Source organism: Sapajus apella, unplaced genomic scaffold (assembly GCF_009761245.1).
Source record: "Sapajus apella isolate SASKATOON/1434 unplaced genomic scaffold, GSC_monkey_1.0 scaffold14, whole genome shotgun sequence".
In the NCBI taxonomy this organism is placed as follows: Eukaryota; Metazoa; Chordata; class Mammalia; order Primates; family Cebidae; genus Sapajus; species Sapajus apella.
In genome coordinates, this window is record NW_022436954.1 from 3,333,810 (window position 1) to 3,354,532 (window position 20,723).

At 50.9% G+C, this 20,723-nt stretch overlaps 2 protein-coding genes across 12 annotated transcripts in view; one reads left to right on the forward strand and one right to left on the reverse strand.

Annotated features, from left to right (window-relative positions):
• CHKA (choline kinase alpha) overlaps positions 1 to 13,273 on the forward strand; it is a 67,593-nt gene extending 54,320 nt beyond the window's left edge. For 3 of the 7 annotated variants that reach the window (XM_032282620.1, XM_032282621.1, XM_032282622.1), the window contains 5 exons: positions 1,380 to 1,467; positions 2,002 to 2,110; positions 3,773 to 3,879; positions 6,350 to 6,431; positions 12,919 to 13,273. In XM_032282620.1, coding sequence (XP_032138511.1) covers positions 1,380 to 1,467; positions 2,002 to 2,110; positions 3,773 to 3,879; positions 6,350 to 6,431; positions 12,919 to 12,978 — 446 coding nt within the window. In that variant the 3' untranslated portion in view covers positions 12,979 to 13,273. Of the gene's footprint in view, positions 1 to 1,379; positions 1,468 to 2,001; positions 2,111 to 3,772; positions 3,880 to 6,349; positions 6,432 to 6,545; positions 6,896 to 12,918 lie in introns of those variants that run through there. The other 4 variants (XM_032282617.1, XM_032282618.1, XM_032282619.1 and 1 more) reach the window with 2 other exon arrangements.
• The window catches only part of TCIRG1 (T cell immune regulator 1, ATPase H+ transporting V0 subunit a3), a 20,031-nt gene continuing 7,477 nt past the window's right edge, over positions 8,170 to 20,723 (reverse strand). For 3 of the 5 annotated variants that reach the window (XM_032282604.1, XM_032282606.1, XM_032282605.1), the window contains 10 exons: positions 19,299 to 19,438; positions 19,063 to 19,220; positions 18,895 to 18,985; positions 17,934 to 18,052; positions 17,636 to 17,849; positions 17,149 to 17,271; positions 16,873 to 16,977; positions 16,684 to 16,801; positions 16,269 to 16,446; positions 16,031 to 16,187 (listed from right to left, as the gene is read on the reverse strand). In XM_032282604.1, the coding sequence (XP_032138495.1) occupies positions 16,109 to 16,187; positions 16,269 to 16,446; positions 16,684 to 16,801; positions 16,873 to 16,977; positions 17,149 to 17,271; positions 17,636 to 17,849; positions 17,934 to 18,052; positions 18,895 to 18,985; positions 19,063 to 19,220; positions 19,299 to 19,438 (1,325 nt within the window). In that variant the 3' untranslated portion in view covers positions 16,031 to 16,108. Of the gene's footprint in view, positions 8,971 to 16,030; positions 16,188 to 16,268; positions 16,447 to 16,683; positions 16,802 to 16,872; positions 16,978 to 17,148; positions 17,272 to 17,635; positions 17,850 to 17,933; positions 18,053 to 18,894; positions 18,986 to 19,062; positions 19,221 to 19,298; positions 19,439 to 20,723 lie in introns of those variants that run through there. The other 2 variants (XM_032282607.1, XM_032282608.1) reach the window with 2 other exon arrangements.

A 20,723-nucleotide genomic window follows, 5' to 3' on the forward strand; every position in this document is an offset into this window, starting at 1 on the left:
CTCATGAAGACCTGTCATCTGTAAGCCATTCATTTGAGCCAAAATACCTTTTACTAATTAGCTGCTCTCTGCTGGCTAACTCAAGTCAAGGAGGGTGTAGACATTTCATCCACAGCTTTGTGTATTATCCTTGCCCTCTGATGGTGAGGGGGCATAGATATCACCAGAGAGGGGTCTGGAAGAGATCAGCTGTGTTGATGATGGCAAAGTGTAGGAGGGATAGAAGAGATAACAGTTGTACATTAGTTTTGTTCTGCTGCTTTGGGTTTCTGCCTCCAATTTGTCTTTTTTTTTTTTTTTTTTTTTTTTTTTTTGGAAAGGACTATTGCCATGTCACTCAGGCTGGAGTGCAGTGTTGCAGTCATGGCTCATTGCAGCCTTAACCTCTTGAGCTTAAGTGATCCTCCTGCCTTAGCCTCCCGAGTAGTTGGGATCACAGGCACACGCCACTACGCCTGGCTAATTATTTGTAGAGATGGAGTCTTTCTCTGTTGCCCAGGCTGGTTTCAAACTCCTGGCTTAAGTGGTCCTCCCACCTCTGCCTCCCAAACTGCTGGGATTACAAGTGTGAGCCAGTATACCTTTTCTGGTCTCCAGTTTATGTTTTAATTGCTACTCAAAATGGAAAAAGTATGCTGAATAGCTTAGACACTGTACCTCCACTAGAAACCCTGGGGGAAGAGAGTAGCTGAAAACCTAGCAAAGGTAGGCTCACTGGTGCCAGCACCAGGAGGTTGGAAATGCTGAACGTCAGGGGATCTCAGGAACACAGGCCTGCAGAACCAGGCTGGTGGCCAATCCACTCCTGACCCAGAATCCAGCACTAAAGGAAGTAGCGTTGTAGGAATGCTGCCTATGGTCTCCTTGGGAAGGAAAACCAGGCAGGGACAAAGCAGAGGATCCCTTGTGGCAGCTGAGCTCTCCCTAGCCTTTCTCACCGGGAGGACATTCCCACAGCTTCCCAGCTGGGGTGCTGCAGCCAGCTGGCCTGCAGACAGCAAACCAAGTCCCAAGGCGGCTGAGGGTGGTGTTTGGCTAGCCTGAGCTGCATGTCACCTTGCAGAACGTTTGAGAGTTACTGCCCTGACAGCAGAGTGAGAGGCCAGGCTCTGTTCCACAGTGAGCCTGGGGGTCCAACGGGAACTAGGGATGTGAGCAGGGGTTCTCATGGCCAGGTGGGTGAGGAGTCTCCCTGCACAGGGCCAGGCCTCCCATGAGCACTTCTCCTACGCTCTTATCTAGGCCCTGGTGATGTCCACAGACCAAAAGCCACACTTAGTATTTTTTGAAAGGGTCAGATCCATTCCCGCGGCTCTGCTCTTCAAGGACTTGAGCCTTCTATTGTAAAACGTGAGCCATGTTATCCAAACCTTTTGCAGGTAATATCTTGTTGCTGGAAGGCCGAGAGAATTCTGAAAAGCAGAAACTGATGCTCATTGACTTCGAATACAGCAGCTACAATTACAGGTAATATGTTACAGTCCAGTATTTCCATCTCAATATTGTTTTATGATTATGTCATGCTTATTAAACAATTACAAGAGTAAATAAGTCAAAACACCACTCTGAGTTACAAGCTGCTTCACCTAGAAGGGGTGGCTTCTTGTCCAGTGGTGCATGATGGCTGTGGTGAGGAAGCATGGTCCCCTTTGTTCCTAGCTGACGGCGCGAGTGGGGGGCAGCCATGCAGTTCAGTCCAGACTTTGGCATTTTCTTTTGGCTTCAGAGATCATTTTCTTCTCATAAATCGTGGTCGAGGAGACACATTGTTCTGGAGTTGTGGTTCAGGTGCGCCTTTATAGCTTCAGTCAGCTGTGATGCTGACAGTCAACTGATTGGCTCTGTCTGTCATTAAAGCAGTTACAGTCCTGCTCCCTCAGCAAGTCCAGCTGGCAACAGGAGTGGTGTGCTCGGAACTCAGTCTTTCTTTCTTCTGCAGTCAGGGAGCATCCAGGCATATGGTGTGCCTCATTGCATGCACTGTCTTATCTCTTGTTTCAGGGGATTCGACATTGGGAATCATTTCTGTGAGTGGATATATGATTATACCTATGAAAAGTACCCTTTTTTCAGAGCAAATATCCGGAAATATCCCACCAAGAAACAACAGGTAGGAGATGGGTTTTTATATACTTGATAGGAAAATTACATGTCAATTTCATGCAGTTAGAATTAAATCATCTTTTTTATTTTTTGAGACAGGGTCTCTGTTTCCCAGGCTGGAGTGCAGTGATGCGATCATGGCTCACTGTACCCTTGACCTCCTGCACTCAGGTGATCCTCTTGCCTCAGCCTCCCAAGTAGCTGGGAACACAGGCGCATGCCCCCACACCCAGCTAATTGTTTGTATTTTTTGTAGAGATAGGGTTTCACCAAGTTACCCAGGCTGGTCTCAAACTCCTGGACTCAAGTGATCCTCCTGCCTCAGCCTCCCAAAGTGCTGGGATTGCAGGTGTGAGCCACCACGCCTGGCCTAGAGACGGAGTTTCGCTCTCGTTACCCAGGCTGGAGTGCAATGGCGCGGTCTCGGCTCATCGCAACCTCCGCCTCCTGGGTTCAGGCAATTCTCCTGCCTCAGCCTCCTGAGTAGCTGGGATTACAGGCACGTGCCACCATGTCCAGCTCATTTTTTGTATTTTTAGTAGAGATGGGGTTTCACCATGTTGACCAGGATGGTCTCGATCTCTTGACCTCGTGATCCACCCGCCTCGACCTCCCAAAGTGCTGAGATTACAGGCATGAGCCACCGCGCCCGACCTACATCTTCATTTTTAAAGATGACTTTTAAAAATTTGGTTTATGTTCACTTTGGGAGGCCAAGGCGGGCGGATCACGAGGTCAAGAGATCGAGACCATCCTGGTCAACATAGTGAAACCCCGTCTCTACTAAAAATACAAAAAATCAGCTGGGCATGGTGGTGCGTGCCTGTAATCCCAGCTACTCAGGAGGCTGAGGCAGGAGAATTGCCTGAACCCAGGAGGCGGAGGTTGCGGTGAGCCGAGACCGCGCCATTGCACTCCAGCCTGGACAACAAGAGCGAAACTCTGTCTCAAAAAAAAAAAAAAATTTGGTGTATGTTAAAAAATGTTACTTTGTTTGTTAAATCTGTAGACACAAACTTGACCTTTTAGTCCAGCTTTTTAAAAATCTGTGTGCCAGAGATACTCGTATTCAGAGAAGAACTTTAGCATCCTTGATAGTTCCTTCTAGTGTTTTCTGAAAAGCCCAGCCTTGATTCTGCTTTCTGGCCATCTTTTTGGGGATCACTGACCTTTTTCTATTCATTTCACGCTATGGAGAGAGAAGTAATCTTTTGGGGACCAGGGTTTAGTAATGGGAAGAAATGTCTTTGGTGTTAACAATTCCTTTTCCTGTTCTAAATGATGGGAGGATGCTGGTGATTGTTCGAGAATCAGCTCTCATGGGAACTTTCTCCTGCTTCGCAGCAGTGCTGAAGCTGAGTAGGGCTGGGAGAGTGCACCAAGCCTGCCTCCAAAATAATGGTCTCCAGTTTATGTTTTAATTGCTACTCGAAATGGAAAAAGTATGCTGAAGAGCCTAGACACTGTACCTCCACTAGAAACCCTGGGGAGAGAGAGCAGCTGAAAACCTAGCAAAGGTTGGCTCACTGGTGCCAGCCCCAGGATGTTGGAGATGGTGACGTCATGTCGAGCGTGTGTCTCCCAGGGTGTCACAGTAGATGCATGTGCTTCATGACAGCTATTGACATTGTCTATTTTAACCATCCTAACACAATTACTTTTTTTTAAGCTCCATTTTATTTCCAGTTACTTGGCTGCATTCCAAAATGACTTTGAAAACCTCAGTACTAAAGAAAAGTCCATTATAGAAGAAGAAATGTTGCTTGAAGTCAATAGGTAACATTTTTCCTTTTTCAATTTGTAAAAATAGCTTTCCTCTGTATAGACTATATTCGGGATGCTTACTTGCAATTATGAGTATTTTAGGAGCTTTTATTGTTTTTTGTTTTTTGTTTTTTTTTGAGACAGAGTCTTGCTCTGTCACCCAGGCTAGAGTGCAGTGGCGCAATCTCAGCTCACCGCAACCTCTGCCTCCTGGGTTCAAATGATTCTCCTGCCTCAGCTTTCCGAGTAGTTGGAATTACAGGCGCCCGCCACCATGTCTGGCTAATTTTTTAAATTTTTAGTAGAGATGAGCTTTTGCCATGTTGGCCAGGCTGGTCTTGAACTCCTGATCTCAGGTGATCTGCCCACCGCGGCCTCCCAAAGTGCTGGGATTACAGGTGTAGCCACCATGCCCACCCTAGGAGCTTCTTTTAAATCATACATCTTTAAGACTTGCCCTTTCTCAAAAATAGAATCTCCTACTTCTCCATTGTGGCTGAGACTATGCAGATCTTTTAGATCTGAGCATACAGCAGGCAAAGTATATTACCCTGTTCTCACATGGCTATGAACATACTACCAGAGAGTGAGTAATTTATAAAGAAAGAAGGTTTAATTGACATGGTTCTGCGTAGCCAGGGAGGCATCAGGAAACTTACAATCATGGCAGAAGGCAAAGGGGAAGCAAGGGACATCTTACTTACATGGTGCAGGAGAGAGAGACAGAGAGAGGGAGAGAAAGAAGAAGGTGGAACTACCAGACACTTTTAAAACCATGAGATCTCATGAGAACTTCCTCACTATTGTGAGAGCAGCATGGGGGAAATCACCCCCATGATCCAATCACCTTCTATCAGTTCCCTCCCTCCACATGTTGGGATTACAAGATGAGATTTGGATGGGGACACAGAGCCAAACCATATTACATGAAGAGGTCCCATGTCCAAGAAGGGTCAGGACACTTTGTGGCATTCTGAACTGTCATCCAGACAGAACAACCCAGCCATACAGGGCTGTTGCCACCCAGGGCCTATAGATTCTTTTTTTTTTGGGGAGGGGGGCGGGGGACAGGTTCTTGCTCTCTCACTCAGGCAGGAGTGCAGTGATGTGATCATGGCTCACTGTAGCCTCTAACTCCCAGCGACCCTCTTGCTTCAGTGTCCCAAGTAACTGGGACTATAGGCATGTACCACCATGCCTGGCTAATTTTTGTGTTCTTTTGTAGAGACGGGGTCTTGCTCTTGCCCAGGCTGGTCACGAACTGGGCTCAAGCGGTTCTCTTGCCTCAGCTTCCCAAAGTGCTAGGATTACAGGTGTGGGCCACGTACCTGGCCCTGCAAGCTTGTCAATGATGCTTGTGGAGTGGCGGGCACTGTCTGCTGTGTTGTGACTCTTAAGTTTCTCCTAGAAAATGATTAAACTCATGTTTATCAGTATTAAGGCTTGCTTTTAATTGTTTTCTCAACAGTTTTCAAAGCAGGGCCCTGAAACTTCCAGATTCTGCAAAGGTCTAGACCACTATTTTTCCATCTCTTTAGTCAAGAGGCCTGTGGGTTATTCCTATTCTTTGGGGTCTCCTGTGACATTATTTGGTAAAATGGCTGTTTAAGTCACTGTGGCCCACCTCATCTTTCCACTGCACCTACCACAGTCATCTCCTCCTGGCCTCCAGAGTGCTTACCCCCACACTAAGTGCGATGTCACCTCTGCCTGCCTGCCAGTCCCCACTGCAGCATACATCATCTTTTTCTGTTTCTTGAACTGGTGGAAATAGAAAAAGGCGGTTGGAAGAGAACCAGACAGAAAGGGTAGCACAAGTGACGTTTGTGGTCCTTGGGACCCCAAGATAGACAGAGAGTAGGGTTGGAGGATACTAGAGCAGGCACTCCTAAATTTGAGCTTTATCTTCATGTGGATGTACCCTCAGGGTGTTGTTTGTGGAAGAACTTGGATTTGCAGTGACTTGGGGGGGTTGGCATAGCCTAGAGACGGTGACGTGGCTCATGCTCTCTCATCTGCTCCTTTCAATTCTGTGTGATAAGAGGGCATGGGACAAGGATGGGATTTGAGAAGTCTCTGGCTCAAGGAGTGAGAGCTTCATCCCTCCTCCAGCAAAGGCCTGCCTCTTGGTTGATGATGCTATGGCCCCTCCCTTGTAGCAAGCTTGCTTTCTTTTCTGCCAGCATGGCCACCCAGGCCTCCACCTGCATCCTGTGAATGTTGTCGTGTGTGCCATGGCCAGACCAGCTGTGTGTGTTTACACTCACAAGTGCACCTATCACTAGCAAAGGAGGGAAGGGTGTGGGAGTGATAGTCCCATTGCTCTTAATTAGTCCCATGGAATATAGACCCATGATTTGCCAACACTAACTAGGTTTTGCATCCACACAAGTTAGAATGTCCATCTGGCATGAAATCATTATATCAGTCCTGTAACTGATACTGTATATCTCATATGTGTTTCTTGCTTTTGTCATTCCAGGTTTGCCCTTGCATCTCATTTCCTCTGGGGACTTTGGTCCATTGTACAAGCCAAGATTTCATCTATTGAATTTGGGTACATGGTATGTTTTAGCAGCTTTTTTTCCCTTCCTACTCTCAGGAAAAAATGCTACAGTATTTGTGAATGCTCCACAGCAAATGACCGTTCCTTATAGAGGGTTCTCTGTCTCCCCATGTACCTGAATGTGATAACCTGGTGGCACCAGGACAGTGTGGCTCAGCCCAGGAAGCTGTGGGAGAAGCCGCTCTCACTAATGCTGTGGTTGTCTTTGGAGGTTGCCCTCACTTCCAGGACAGCAGACCCCTGCCTCTCCTGCTTCAGAGAAGTGCCAGGTGGTCCTCCAGTCCCGCAGTGGAGAATGTAGGCATTTGCACCCTAGAGGTCCAGCGCTGACCTCAGTCCTTTCTGACACGGGATAGTAAGTGAAGAAGAGTGGGTGGCTCTTGCCTGTGCTGTGGAGGGTTTTATTTATCGGTTACCACTTAATTCTCCAGCCTGTAGTGCCCGACTTCGAGTTGGAAGCTGATAATTACTAAATTTGACCTCCTGTTTTTCGCAGGCATGTTTTTTGTAAACAAGCTAGGCTATCATTTTTTTCTAACTTTAAGAACTGTCAGCCGGGTGCAATGGCTAACACCTGTAATCCCAGCACTTTGGGAAGCTGAGGTGGGTAGATCACCTGAGGTCAGGAGTTGGAGAGAAACCTCGTCTCTACTAAAAATACAAAAATTAGCCATGTGTGGTGGTGGGCACCTGTAATCTCAGCTACTCAGGAAGCTGAGGCAGGAGAATTCCTTGAACCCGGGAGGTGGAGGTTTCAGTGAGCTAAGATCATGCCAGTGCACTCAGCCTGGGCGACAGAGCAAGATTCTGTCTCAAAAAAAAAAAAAAAAAGCTGTTCTTGACATAGAAAGTATTTTTAACCTTGAGATAAACCTTTCTTGTTGTCCCACAGTGAATGAATGTTGGTGGGGTGTCTTGGGGTGGGGGTCAACACACAGATGTCTACAGTTCTACAGTCTAGTGAGCTGCCTTCCTCTGAGACGGGGATGGGACTAGTTTATTTTGTCCTCCTCAGTCTTATACTAGAATGATTTCTACTTCTAGGCAGAAGGTTTGGTAATGTAAAAATGATATTAGGTAAATCAAGGGGACATTGGATTTTTAAAGCAGATTTGAGTCCTGGTCAGATGATACTGTAAGAAAGTACACTTCATAATAAGGATTATTACTAGAGATACAGAAGGGCATTTTGTAATAATAAAGGTATCCGGAGGACATTAAAAACCCTCATCTTGCTTCAAAAGATGTGATATCAAAACTGACAAAAGTGAAAGGAAAGAAAGGTAGATTCACGATTAAAGTAGGAGATCTTGGCCGGGCGTGGTGGCTCACACCTGTGATCTCAGCACTTTGGGAGGATGAGGCGGGTGGATCACTTCAGGTCAGGAGTTTGAGACCAGCCTGACCAACATGGTGAAACTCCATCTCTACTAAAAGTACAAAAATTAGCCAGGCATGGTGGTACATGCCTGTAATCCCAGCTACTCGGGAGACTGAGGCAGGAGAATTGCCTGAGGCAGGAGGTGGAGTTTGCAGTGAGGCAAGATGGCGCCATTGTACTCCAGCTGGGGAAACGGGTACCGCTCTGTCTTAAAAAAAAAAAAAAGATCTCACCACTTCTCTGCTGTGGTTAGAACAGGAAGAACACATGCAGGAAGAGAGGGCCTGACAGCTCTCTCTACCAGCCTGGCCTCATGTGCGTTCATTAAACCTCCCAGCAACTGCCGGGTGAACATTCTTTTCAAATGAATGTGGAATATTCCTCAAGATAGACCATATCCTGGGCCATGAAACATGTCTTGATAAATTCAAAGGGATTGAAATAATACTGGATATGTTCTCAGTGAAATTTAATTAGAAATCAACAACAAAAGATACCTAGAAAACTCTCAGTTATTTGGAAATTAAACAGTATACTTCTAAATAAACCCTGGGTCAAAGAAATTTTTTAAAAAATGAGAAAATATTTTAAACTGAATTATAATGAAAACATAGCATGTCAGCATTTCTGGGATATACATAAAGCAGTATTTAGAAACTTACAGCTTTGTAGCTTAAATGTTTATATTCCACAAGAAGAAACATTACACAAAATCCCTGTCAAAACATTGACAAAAAGTAAATCCGCTAACATTTATAAAAGGGTAATATGACCAAGTAGTATTTATCCCTGGAATGCAAGGCTGGTTTATAATCGAAAAATCAGTTAATATAATTCTTCATATTAACAGAATGAAGGTGAAAACCACATGATTATCTCAGGAACCACAGGAAAACATATTTGACAGAATCCAATGAGATTTAAAAAATTTCAGCAAACTAGGACTAGAGGGGATCTTTCTCAGCCAGATAAAGGCATGTATGAAAAACCCACGGCCAACATTGTCAGTAGCGGTAAAAGGAAAAATGCCCCCTCTTATCCCTGCCCCAACTACAGAATATGTAAGGCGGCCTGTTCTCACTGCATCTCTTCCGTGTTGAACTGGAGCTCCTAGCCATCGCAGTGAGGCCAGACAAAGAAGGGAAATGTAGGCACCCTGGGAAGGAAGAAACACTGCCTTTGTTCTTTAGAAGACATTTAAAATAATAAAGATATCAACAAAAAAGTTACTTAACCTAATGAATGACTTTATTAAGGTCACAGAATACAAGGTCAGTACACAAAAATCAGTTATATTTCTACATGCTAGAAACAATTGTACCTGGAAAAATGTTTAATATGTGTAAGATATGTACATTGAAAACTATAAAAGAGTATGAAAAATAAAGAAGCAAAATAAGCAGAGGAGAGACCACCATGATGGATGGAAGCCTTCAGGTGAAGATGTCCATTCTCCCCACACTGACCTATACATTCTCCTTAGGCCTAAGCAAAACCGCTACAGGTGTCTATGTAGAAACTGACATGCTGATCCTAAAATTTATATGAAAATGCAAAGAGTGAGGAATAACCAAAATAATTTTATAAAAGAACAAAGTTAGAAGACTTCTGCTATCTGGTTATAAGACTTCTTTGAAGCACAGACGTCAAGGCATTATGGTGCTGGCATAAGATGACATAAATCATCTGGGTGTGGTGGCTCATGCCTGTCATCCACATATACTTTGGGAGGCTGAGGCAGGAGAAATCACTAGAGCCTAGGAGTTGGAGACCAGCCTGGGCAGCATAGCAAGACCCCATCTCTACAAAAGGTACAAAAACAATTAGCTGAGTGTTGTAGCACATGCCTATAGTCCCAGCTGCTTGGGAGGTTGAGGTGGGAAGATCACTTTAGTCTGCAGACTCAGGGCAGCTGTGGTCCTGCCACTGTGCTCCAACCTGGGCAGCAGAGCAAGTCCCCATCTCAAAAATAAAAAATTTAAAAAAAAAATAGATGGAACAGAATATAGTGCCCAGAAATAGATCCCCATGTATATAGTCACCTGGTACTCAACAGAAAGGCCAAGGTAATTGATGAGGGAAAGGATTATATTTTCAAAAAAATGATTTAAGAACAACTCAAGAGTCATATGGAGAAAAAACTGAACCTGATGTCATGCCATACACAACAATCAACTTGAAACAGATAATAGACCTAAATGTGAAAGCTAAAACTATTACGTTTCTCAAAGAAAATACAGGAGAAAAGCTTGGTGACCTAAGCACAGATTTCTTGGGTTGTATAAAGGACTAGCCATAAAAAAAAAAAGTAGAATAAGTTGCTATGAGTGGAAAACACATGAAGACCAAAGTACTTTTTCCCATTTCCTTCATTAGCAACAATCACCACAGAAAACAAAAGTGACCACATCCAGGGCGGTTCTCCTACCAGCAAACAAGCCATCAGTTCCGGAGTGGACATCAGCTGGGTGTCCTCCAGTTCCATTCCGACACTGTCTACCTAGGGACAGAGTCAGACCCCACAGATTGAGGGCTGAGACCCTAAGACTGCCCCCACCCCACTTCTGACACCAGTTGCAAGTCCAGGCCTTCAGAATTCCTACTAATCAGCCATATATTGGGGTTCCCACGTTCCCCTCCTTGGGTTCAGTTGATTTGCTGAAGTGGCTCACAGAACTCAGGGAAACACATAAATTTACCGGTGTATTACAAAGTATATTTTTCTTGTTGTTGTTTTTTTTGAAGACGGTCTCACTGTGTTGCCCAGGCTGGTCTACAAACTTCTGGGCTCAAGTGATCCTCTTGTCTCAACCTTTTAAGTAGCTGGGACTACAGGCGCTCACCACCATGCCTAGCTAACAAAGTGAAGAGATACATACATGGGATGAGGTCTGAAAGGGTTCTGAGCACAGGAGCTTCAGTGGGATTACAGGCACGCGCCACCATGCCCAGCTAATTTTTTGTAGTTTCAGTAGAGACGGGGTTTCACCGTGTTGACCAGGATGGTCTCGATCTCTTGACCTCGTGATCCACCCGCCTCGGCCTCCCAAAGTGCTGGGATTACAGGCGTGAGCCACCGCGCCCGGCTACAAATGTATATTTAATAAAGGACTCGTATTTAGGATATATAAAGAACTTATAACTCAGTCAGAAACCAAACATCCTGTTTTATAAATGGATGGAAGATTTGGACACTTAACAGACGAGAAACACATGGCCAGTAAGAATTTTTTCATGTGTTTCATATAATTAATCACTAAAGAAATGTGACTCAAAGCCTCATACCTACACACCCACAGTGATGGCTAAAACTTGAAAGAACTGACAGTCCCAAATGTCGGCGAGCAGATGGAGCAATGGGCATGCATGTGCGCTGCTGGTGGGAATGCGGCCTGGGACAGCCAGTGTGAAGAGGCATTATACCACCCAGCAGCCCTCCTGGGGAATTCTCCCAGAACAAATGAAAGCAGATTCTACACCAAGCAGATTCTGCACTCATACGCTCATAGGAACTTCGTTTGTGGTTGGTTGGTTTTGAGACAGAGTCCAGAGTCTCACTCTGTCACCAGGCTGGAGTGCAATGGCCACTGCAGCTTCCACCACTTGGGTTCAAGGGATTCTCCTGCCTCAGCCTCCCGAGTAGCTGGGATTACAGGCGCATGCCACCATACACAGCTAATTTTTGTATTTTTAGTAGAGACAGGGTTTCACCATGCTGGCCAGGATGGTCTCGATCTCTTGACCTCGTGATCCACTCACCTCAGCCTCCCAAAGTGCTGGGGGAATTATAGGCGTGAGCCACTGTGCCCGGCCTTATTTGTTTTTTTGAGACAGTCTTGCTTTTGTTGCCCAGGCTGGAGTGCAGAGGTCCAATCTTGGCTCACTGCAACCTCCGCTTTCTGGGTTCTCCTGAGTAGCTGGGATTATGGGTGCCTGCCACGGCACATGGCTAATTTTTGTATTTTTAGTAGAGGGGGTTTCGCCATGCTGGCCAGGCTGGTCTCCAACGCCAGACCTCAAATGATCTTCGTGCCTCAGCCTCCCAAAGTGCTGGGATTACAGATGTGAGCCACTGTGCCAGGCCTGCAGCTTCATTTGTAATGTCCCAAATTAGAAGTAGCCTAAATACCAGGCAGCAGGTGCGTGGATACTACAGTGCCGGATCCATGTACTGAGAACATTTGGCAATGCAAAGGAAGGCGGCACCAATGCACGACAGCACGACAACTCAGAGACATCACGCGGAGTTAGGAGGCAGACACAAGAGGCTGCACGTTGTATGGTGGCATTTATGTGCTACTCTAGGAAAGAGAAGTCTGATCTATAGTGACAGAAATTGGGTCAGTGGCTGCCTGTGGCCAACTGCAAGAGGCCCAAGGTAACTTCTTGGGATGCTGGAAATACAGGTCTCCTGACTGCAGTGCTGGTGAACTGGCTGAATGCATCTGGGAAAGCTCTCCACCTGTACATTTAAAATGGGCTCGTGCTTGTGGAGTAGAAATTACAACTCAAAGTTATTTTTCAAAAAAGTGATCTTGTAATCTTCCTGGCATCTAGAATTGTAGACTTTGAGATCAGGAGTGGGTCTTTGAGATTGTGTTGTCCTCATTGATGAACAGATGAGGGAAGAGACTTAGAACGCCAAGCCAGGTTTTCTCTGCTGCCTCTTAGTGTCCTTTTTAAAAGTCATGCTGCAGGAGATCCTGGTAGACAGGTGGCATCTTTTTTCTCCCCTTCTGTTCAAGATTTGCTTATGTTCCAGAGACCTTTTGTTCTAAAAGGTGTGTTATGTTGATCAGTCAGTGTCCACAGCACCCAAGGTTAGCAAGCTGATGAATGGTAGCAGTGCCCAGTGTGTGGACAAGATGTCCGTTGGAGAGGCAGGGCCTCCTAAGAGTGAACGTTTGCGGGGTGGGCTGGGAGCTTAAGGAGCCCACATCTGTGGGAGCACCCAGGCCCCCGGGCAGCCCTGCCGCACAGGCTGGTCCTGTGCTGATGGTCTCATGGGTCTGTGCCCTCAGCTGTTGATGGGGGTGGGGTTGGGGGATACATGGGCAGGGTTCAGGCCAGCTCTTGCTGAGGCCTTCTCTTTGCTGTCTCCTAGGACTACGCCCAAGCAAGGTTTGATGCCTATTTCCACCAGAAGAGGAAGCTTGGGGTGTGACTGTGGGGAGGACTCCATCCACCTCATCACTGGACTGCATGGGAAGGCGGCGGAGCGGGGTCCCCTCTGTGCTTCGACTACTGCTCCTGCAGCAGGAGGCTTTGGGTGGCTCACTACTGAACACAGATGTGTATGATACTAAAGACTGTATAAAATGGAGCGACATTTAATTCATCTGTTTACGATTTCACTAGGACTCAAACAAGATTGGGAAGCAGAAATATAGTGCAATAGTGCAACACCTCTGAATCCTTTTAATCTAGAGAAGGCGTTTCATATTTGGGGACTAAGGTTTCCAGTCAGATATGGCAGACGGCAAGAGTAAGCAGTGTTACTTGCAGGTACTGTGGTTAATGTTGATTTAATTTTTTTTCATGAGTGTGCTGGTGAATACTGTGACCACGCTTTTGTAGATAGCTATGTGTTATAGACACTGCTCACTCCTGAGGCACGGCAAGTGAGCATAGGTGTACTGTGAAGCCGCCAATCACTGCTGCAAGGTGGCCTCTGCCTGGGGCCCCCAGAAGCTGCTCCTCTACCCTCTTGGTCCCCTGGCTGAAGCTGGAGCAGCCGAGGCCACCTGCACTTGGAGTGGACCTCTCCCCTCCTGCTGGGTGGGTGTGTTACATCGATGAGTTTCATTGTACTGCATGTGACTTCCCTGCGCTTCCTCCTGATGGAGTGTGCAGACAGCTGTGCGTGGCCACAGGGGTGGTGTGAGGACCTCCCTGTCTCCCGCCTCCCCTCCCAGGGGAGCCAGCTGCTTGAGCCAGCTCTTTGGGCCTCTCCTGCCTTCTGCTCTGTCGGGAGCCTGGGATCCTGTGAGTGAGCTGGGCCGCCCCTGGGCAGGGTGAGGGAAACCCTGGCCTGGGCTCTCTGGGGGCCTGCTTTCCCAGCCCTCACCTTTCCCAATGTCCCTGACATAGTCATTCTTGTGGGAGATGGCAGCCTGCATGTGGTGTGGGGCGTGGAACAAGTTAACTGTGAAAACCATATATATGAAATGTCCCGTGGACTCAGTCATAGCTGACCTTTTTTTACTCAGAACTCTTGTTTGAATCGTTTTCTCTGCGTGTATTTCTGCTACCACAGCGATTGTACTCTACAAATAAACACCCAGCCTCTCAAGCTGTCACCCTTGGTTGTGTCCTAAATCTCAGGGAGGGCTCCTGGTATCTGAAGGAGCCCACAGAGGGCTCCAGCTGCACCCATCCCACTCCTCAGCTCAGCAGTGCCCTGCTGCTGTCAGCTGGCATCCCAGCAGCATGTGGCCCCATGGGCCCCCGTCCTCCTCCTTCCTGCCACACTCTGCTTTCCCTTCTTCTAGCCCATATGTGAAGAGCCCTGGAGGATGCTGGAGACCAGGAGCTGTGCCGGTGCCTGGTGACACAGCAGCTGGGCAGGGCAGTGGGGAGCTTGCGCCGTTCACCCTTCTGTAGAGTTACAGCTTTAAGCAGGCGAAGCCAAGCTGAATTAAACAGTAATGGTGTCACACTCCTGCATAGGAGCTCTGGTAGCTTCTCTCATTGTCTTCCTGTGCCAAGGGCCCTGCTAGCCTCTGTCAGCCCTTGCCTCTGCCTGCTCCTTTGCACGTGAGCTGACTTGCAGTCTCCTTGTGGAGATATATTTGGAGCTGACCTTCAAATACCGGGCTCCTTCACATTGCTCCGCGCTCAGCTCGGTCACCATCACAGGCCTTGCTGTTCTATCCAGGACACTGCCATTCCCTAAACCCCCTGGGCCCGGCCCTGGCCTGTCGCTTCTCTATCCAGCTTAACTTTCCTGGTTCCCCCAGTGGTCTCTGCATCAGACCGTAACTCACTTGGGCGGGGATGGGTTCAGGCCTATCCTGTTCACTGCTGAGTCCTCCATGCAGGTGACCCACCTATCCCTGTGTCTCCGGATGACCTCCATGCCACAGAGGTGCCCACCCCAGTGCCTTTTTCTGTGCTATTCTCATGGCAACTGAACTTCTCCCCAGCACTGCCAGGTACCCCCATGCCAAAGCCAGGGCAGGGCCAACTGGTCATCTCCCTGGGATCCCACACCGCACCCTTCCTAAATCACTGGCCACTCATCGCAAGTGCTGCTCACCTATCCCCACCTCACTGCCCGCCCACAGTCTGCCCAGCTCTCACCCCAGGAGGGAGTAAGGCCTGGGGTTCTGGATTTGGTCCAGATCCGCACACAACTCTCTGGAGCCCTTTGCTCAGCTGCCTCTGTTTCTACCCCACTACGGTGAGCACCGTTCAAGCCAAGTCTGCTGGGCATGTGGAATTAACTCAGAGCCCCTCATACTGCCCCTGGCATCGGGGGTCCTGAGCAGGGTAGTCAGGAGCCAATGGACAGGCTCCTCCCAGCAAGCCAGCCACAGCCACAGCCGTGGGAAGAACCACTTTGCAGCTTCTTGGCCCTTGGGAAGTACTGGCTCTGCCTCCCAGCAGAGGTGGAACCCAGGCCAGAGGGAACTGGAGAAGGCCATCTCCCATCCCGCCAGCACGCAGGAAGGACCACCAGGGAGGGGTGGGGTAGACTATGGCCTCAGATGAGGGGAGGCCAGGCCTGGAGTTGGGCTCAACCCCTGTTCTGACCCCCGGGGCCCTGAGCGATGTCTGCTGCTCAGGCCTTCCTGGCAGGCCTGTGGCTCTGGGCGTGTGACACCACAGCCCTGCATGGAGCACTGGCTAGGCTCAGGTGCCCCAGGCTGCTCTGTAACTCCAGCCCCACTGAGGCCTGGCACCAGGGCATGGATATTGGCACCACTCCCCCCAGAGAGTAACCCAGACACCTGCTCACAGCCAGTTGTACACCTCCAAGGATGGGGAGCTTACTCCCCTGACCTGGCCTGGGAAGACATTTGCTCATTCCAAGTTAGAATGTGCTGGAAACATCCCTCCTTGGCCCTATTCTGCCCTTTTTCACCCCAGGAGTCAGGGGTTACTGCAGATCTGCTCATATGTCCTTGCCTCAACTTTTCAAGGTCCCAGGTCCTAGACCATGCCTTGCCCCCGCACCTGCCTCAGCTAGAAAGGAGGGAAGAGAGACGAGACAGCAGTGCTGTGGTGGACCCTCTTTATTCCTCTCCTGCCTCAGGTCAGGACGGGGGATCTGGCAGGACCTGCAGTGGGTCCTAGTCATCTGCAGCAGCGAAGGTGAAGGGACTCAGCTTGTAGCCGGTGCCTGAGTAGAACTTGTTCTGAAATTCCACCCTGGGGGTGAGAAGGAGGGGTTGGCGAGGGGAACCCCTGCCTCCTGCCTCGAGCAGCCCAAGCCAGCGGGCGGTTGCTCACCAGTGCAGCCTCAGGGCATGCAGGAAGGCCGAGAGCCCCTCCATCACCAGCAGGATGGCCACAGTCATCACGGCGAAGGCGGCAAAGATGGGGACCAACACCACGGCTGCCACACCCACCTCCCGGCCCAGGCCCAGGCCTATGCGCATCACCATGGCCCACAGAACCTCCGACAGCTCTGTGGGCGAAGGAGGGGACAGTGGGGACCAAGGGCAAGTGGGTGCCTGCCAGCTCCCCACCTACCTGTCGCAGCCTGAAGCCCTCCCTTCCCCAGGGGGGCCGGTGAGGGACCTCCTTGGACAGTCCCACTTTGCAAAGGGGAAACTGAGGCTCAGAGAGAAGCAACCCTCCCAACTAGCAGCCGTGTGTGAGGAACGAGGACCGGGGGCCAGCCCCCGACAGCCAGGTCACTCACGGGCATGGGCCAGGCTCAGGGCCCACAGGCGCAGGTAGGAGGCGGTGTTGGAGACGCAGCCCAGGCAGAACTCAATCGTGTGGATGGCCTGGTGCATGAACACCTCGGAGGGGACGAGCTGCAGGGCGGGCACAGTGAGGGCCGGCAGGGCCGCAGCCCTCCCACCCCCTAGGAAGGCACCGCACCCACCTCGGCCTCCTGTTCGTCCTCCAGGCCCCCTGCCTTTTCCTCATCGGAGCCCCAGCCATTCACAGATGCATCGGGCAGGCCTAGTAACCCGGCCTTGTCTTCCTGCTGAGGCGAGAGCGGGCAGTGCTGGCAGCGCCCCAGCCAGGAGGGCCCCTGCCGCCCGCCAGGCCAGCTCCCGCCCACTCAGGAGCCCACGAGGAAGTGGGGAGTTAGGGACACACCCGACAGTGGCCTCTCCTCCCAAGCAGCTCCCTACACCGCAGGTCCCAGTCCCACCTTTCGGCCAGTGGGCCTCCTCAGTCTGCGGCGGTGGCGGCACAGCAGGTGCAAGGGTGTGCCGAGCAGAAGGACAGGCACCATGGCCAAGGCCAGGACCACCAGCATGGCCTGGACCACCTCCTGCCAGGGACAGGCCAAGAGTCAGGGCACCCCCGCTGTGCACCCCTGCACAGGAACCTGGGTCACAGCAGTCACAGGGCCCAGAGAGCCTGCAGCTGTTCCTCCCTCCAGGGTCCCTGGGGGTCCGTGCCCTCACTGAGCGGAGATCTGGCTCCAGAAGGACTCCTAAGGGAAGGGACCCCAGGCTCCCAGCGTCACTCATGCCACCCGCTAACGATGCATGCTGTCATCTCTGATGGCCCTGTCTGAACGGCCCAGGGCCTGCATCCCCGTTTCTCAGACTAGGGTCCTGCAGCTCCCAGTGGCCCAGTGACTATGGGGTCCCCATGAGGCTGTGTGAGCCCAGCTCCCTGCCGCAGCCCACCTGCCGAGGGTACAGTGGCCGGTTGGTGGGGCTGTGGGAGAACAGGAACATGTTGATGAAGTGGATGAGGATGCTGGGAGCCGAGGCAGCGTTGGTGGCCGAGACACGCAGCCACTTGTAGATGACAAGGAAGACGAGGTAGCCAAAGAGCCCCAGCAGGAAGGTGAGCTCCGGCAGTGTCTCCAGCAGCAGCCGGTGCCTCTGGCCAAAGTGCCTGGCAGGCAGGAGGAAGGTGCGGTCACCGGGGCCCGCTCTGGCCTGCCAGCCTCCCGTGCCCCTGGGCAGCCTTGACCCTCACATGTGGTTGAAGACTCCAAGGACCACCCCAAAGGCCATGTGCACGACCCCCAGGATGACAGACATCTTCATCTTGAAGGAGTTGAGAAAGCTCAGGTGGTTGGCAGCCAGGCTCCAGATCTGGGATGGGAGCGGGAACAGGCTGGACTCAGGGGCTCCCTGGCCACCACTGCCAGGAAGTCCCCGGCCCAAGTCACTCTCCCATCACCCTGTTGTCCCCCTCGGAGCCTGCAGCCTCATCCATTGCCCACCCACCAAGGAGCAACAGAGCGCAGATGGCCCAGCTGCCACGGCTCCAGCCTGGGTGACTCTGGGCATGGCCTCTGTGCCTCAGTCTCTCCACTGTAGGTGAGGACACTGTTAATGTGTGGCCTACGGGGCTGTTATGAGGTTGCTACAGGGTTCAAATAGAAAATCAGACCAGGCGTGGTGGCTCACACCTGCAATCCCAGAACTCTGGGAGGCTGAAGTGGGCGGATCACCTGAGTTCAGGAGTTCAAGACCAGCCTGGCCAACATGATGAAACCCTGTCTCTACTAAAAATGCAAAAATTAGCCAGGCGTGTTGGATATGCCTGTAATCTCAGCTACTCAGGAGGCTGAGGCAGGAGGATTTCTTGAACCCGGGAGAGGAAGGTTGCAGTGAGCCGAGATTGCACCACTGTACTCCTGCAACCTGGGCAACATAACAAGACTCCATCTCAAAAAAAAAAGATCATTTCCAAAGAGGGCTGGGAACAGCGCTCGGCAGAGCACCTGCAGCCTGGCGCCTGTCCGGTTTCGCTTTGCCTCCGTGCGCTCGGGACTGTGACGTAGGCCCTTCGGCAGGAGCCTGGTCTGCCTCCCGTTCTGAGGCTCATGGGAGTGCTCAGCTACAGACCACAGGAGGGGCGAAGCAAGGGGAGCCCTGGCCCCACTCCCACCTGCCTTTGCCGCCCACTGACACTCCGTCCCGGGACTCACAGGGTCGATGCCAAAGGGGTAGGGTCCCAAGAAGACGCCAGTGACGTTGGGATCCAGGGTGAGCATCGTGTGCTGGGCCAGGAATGCATCACTACGGCAACAGAGGGCAGGGCGGTCAGGGCTGCAGGGGCTGCGGGGCCCCCAGCCGGGCTGTGGACTGGGCCTCACCTCCAGCCAGACTGGTTGGCCATGGCAGCCACGCTCCAGCCCGAGGGGAAGATGCTGCTGGCACGGCTGAAGCACTCATTGTAGATGAAGCCGGTGTAGACGGAGAACAGGCCCATGAGCAGGAGCAGGTAGCGGCCCCCAAAGAAAGTCTGCCAGATCTGGGGGGGCAGCGGTGTGGTGAAGGGCTGCCTGGCCCCTGCCTGGCCCCACCCGAACCCCCTCACCCGGCCCCTCACCTCGTTCTGTGCGGTCTTCACGGCCGGCCGGTTCTCTGCAAGCACCATGGCCAGGGCGAAGAGGAACATGAGCAGCCCGTGGCCCACGTCCCCGAACATCACGGCAAACAGGAAGGGGAAGGTAATGATGGTATAGGGTGCTGTGGGCAAAGGGTGCGGTGGGTGAGCTGGGAACCCTCCAACATTTGGGCATCCACTTCCCGTCCAAGAGGCCACGGAGGCCCTGCCGGCCTGTAGTCAAGAGCCCATCACTTAGCAGCTTGGTGGGGTGGCTCATGCCTGTAATCCCAGCACTTTGGGAGGCCAAGACAGGAGGATCACCTGAGGTCAGGAGTTCGAGACCAGCCTGGCCAACATGGTCAAACCCTGTCTCTACTAAACATACAAAAATTAGCCTTGCAAGGTGGTGCATGTCTGTAGTCCCAGCTACTTGGGATTGGGAAGCTGAGGCAGGAGAATCACTTGAGCCCAGGAGGCAGAGGTTGCAGTGAGCCGAGATCATGCCACTGCACTCTAGCCTGAGCGACAGAGGGAGACTCTGTCTCCGAAGAAAAAAAAAAAAAAAGAACCCACCACTTAGGAGCTGTGTGACCTTGGCCTAGCCACTTAACCTCTCTGAGCCTCCATCTCCCCATCTGTAAAATGGAGGTAACACCAGGCCACTTCATAAGTTCTCCACGGGCAGCACCTGGCCAGCCACCAGTGCCGCAGGAAGTTAGCAGCTTCAGTTGTTGCTGTCCCTAAGAGCCCCACACAGAAGCCAGATAGGACAGGGAGCCACTGGCGGCCCCAGCCGGCACATGGCAAGTCCCAGGAGGCCGAGCCGGTCTCTCCAGCTCTGAAGTCTCGACTTCCCATCAGTAAAATGGGACCAAGTCCTCACGGGAGGAAGGAGGATCGCAACACACACACCCTGTCAGGGGCTGCTCTGTGGCCCCATAAAAGATACACAGGCGTCCCAGTGCCAGCAACTCTGGATGTGACCTTCTTTGGAGACAGGGTCCTTACAAAGGTTGCAGGCTTAAGGTAAGGCCATTACACTGGGCCCTCATCTAGTGTGACCAAGATCCTTACAAAAAGGAACATCTGGACCCACATAGAGGGAGAACAGCGCTTAAAGATGAGGGCGGCCTCTCCAAGCCCAGGGGCGAGGCTGGGAATGGATCCTCCTGGACAGCCTAGAAGGAGCCACTCCTGCCGACAACACCTTATCATCTTTTATTTTTTTTATTTTTTTATTTATTATTTTTTTTGTGAGACGGAGTTTCACTCATGTTACCCAGGCTGGAGTGCAATGGCGCGATCTCGGCTCACCGCAACCTCCACCTCCCGGGTTCAGGCAATTCTCCTGCCTCAGCCTCCTGAGTAGCTGGGATTACAGGCACGCACCACCATGCCCAGCTAATTTTTTGTATTTTTAGTAGA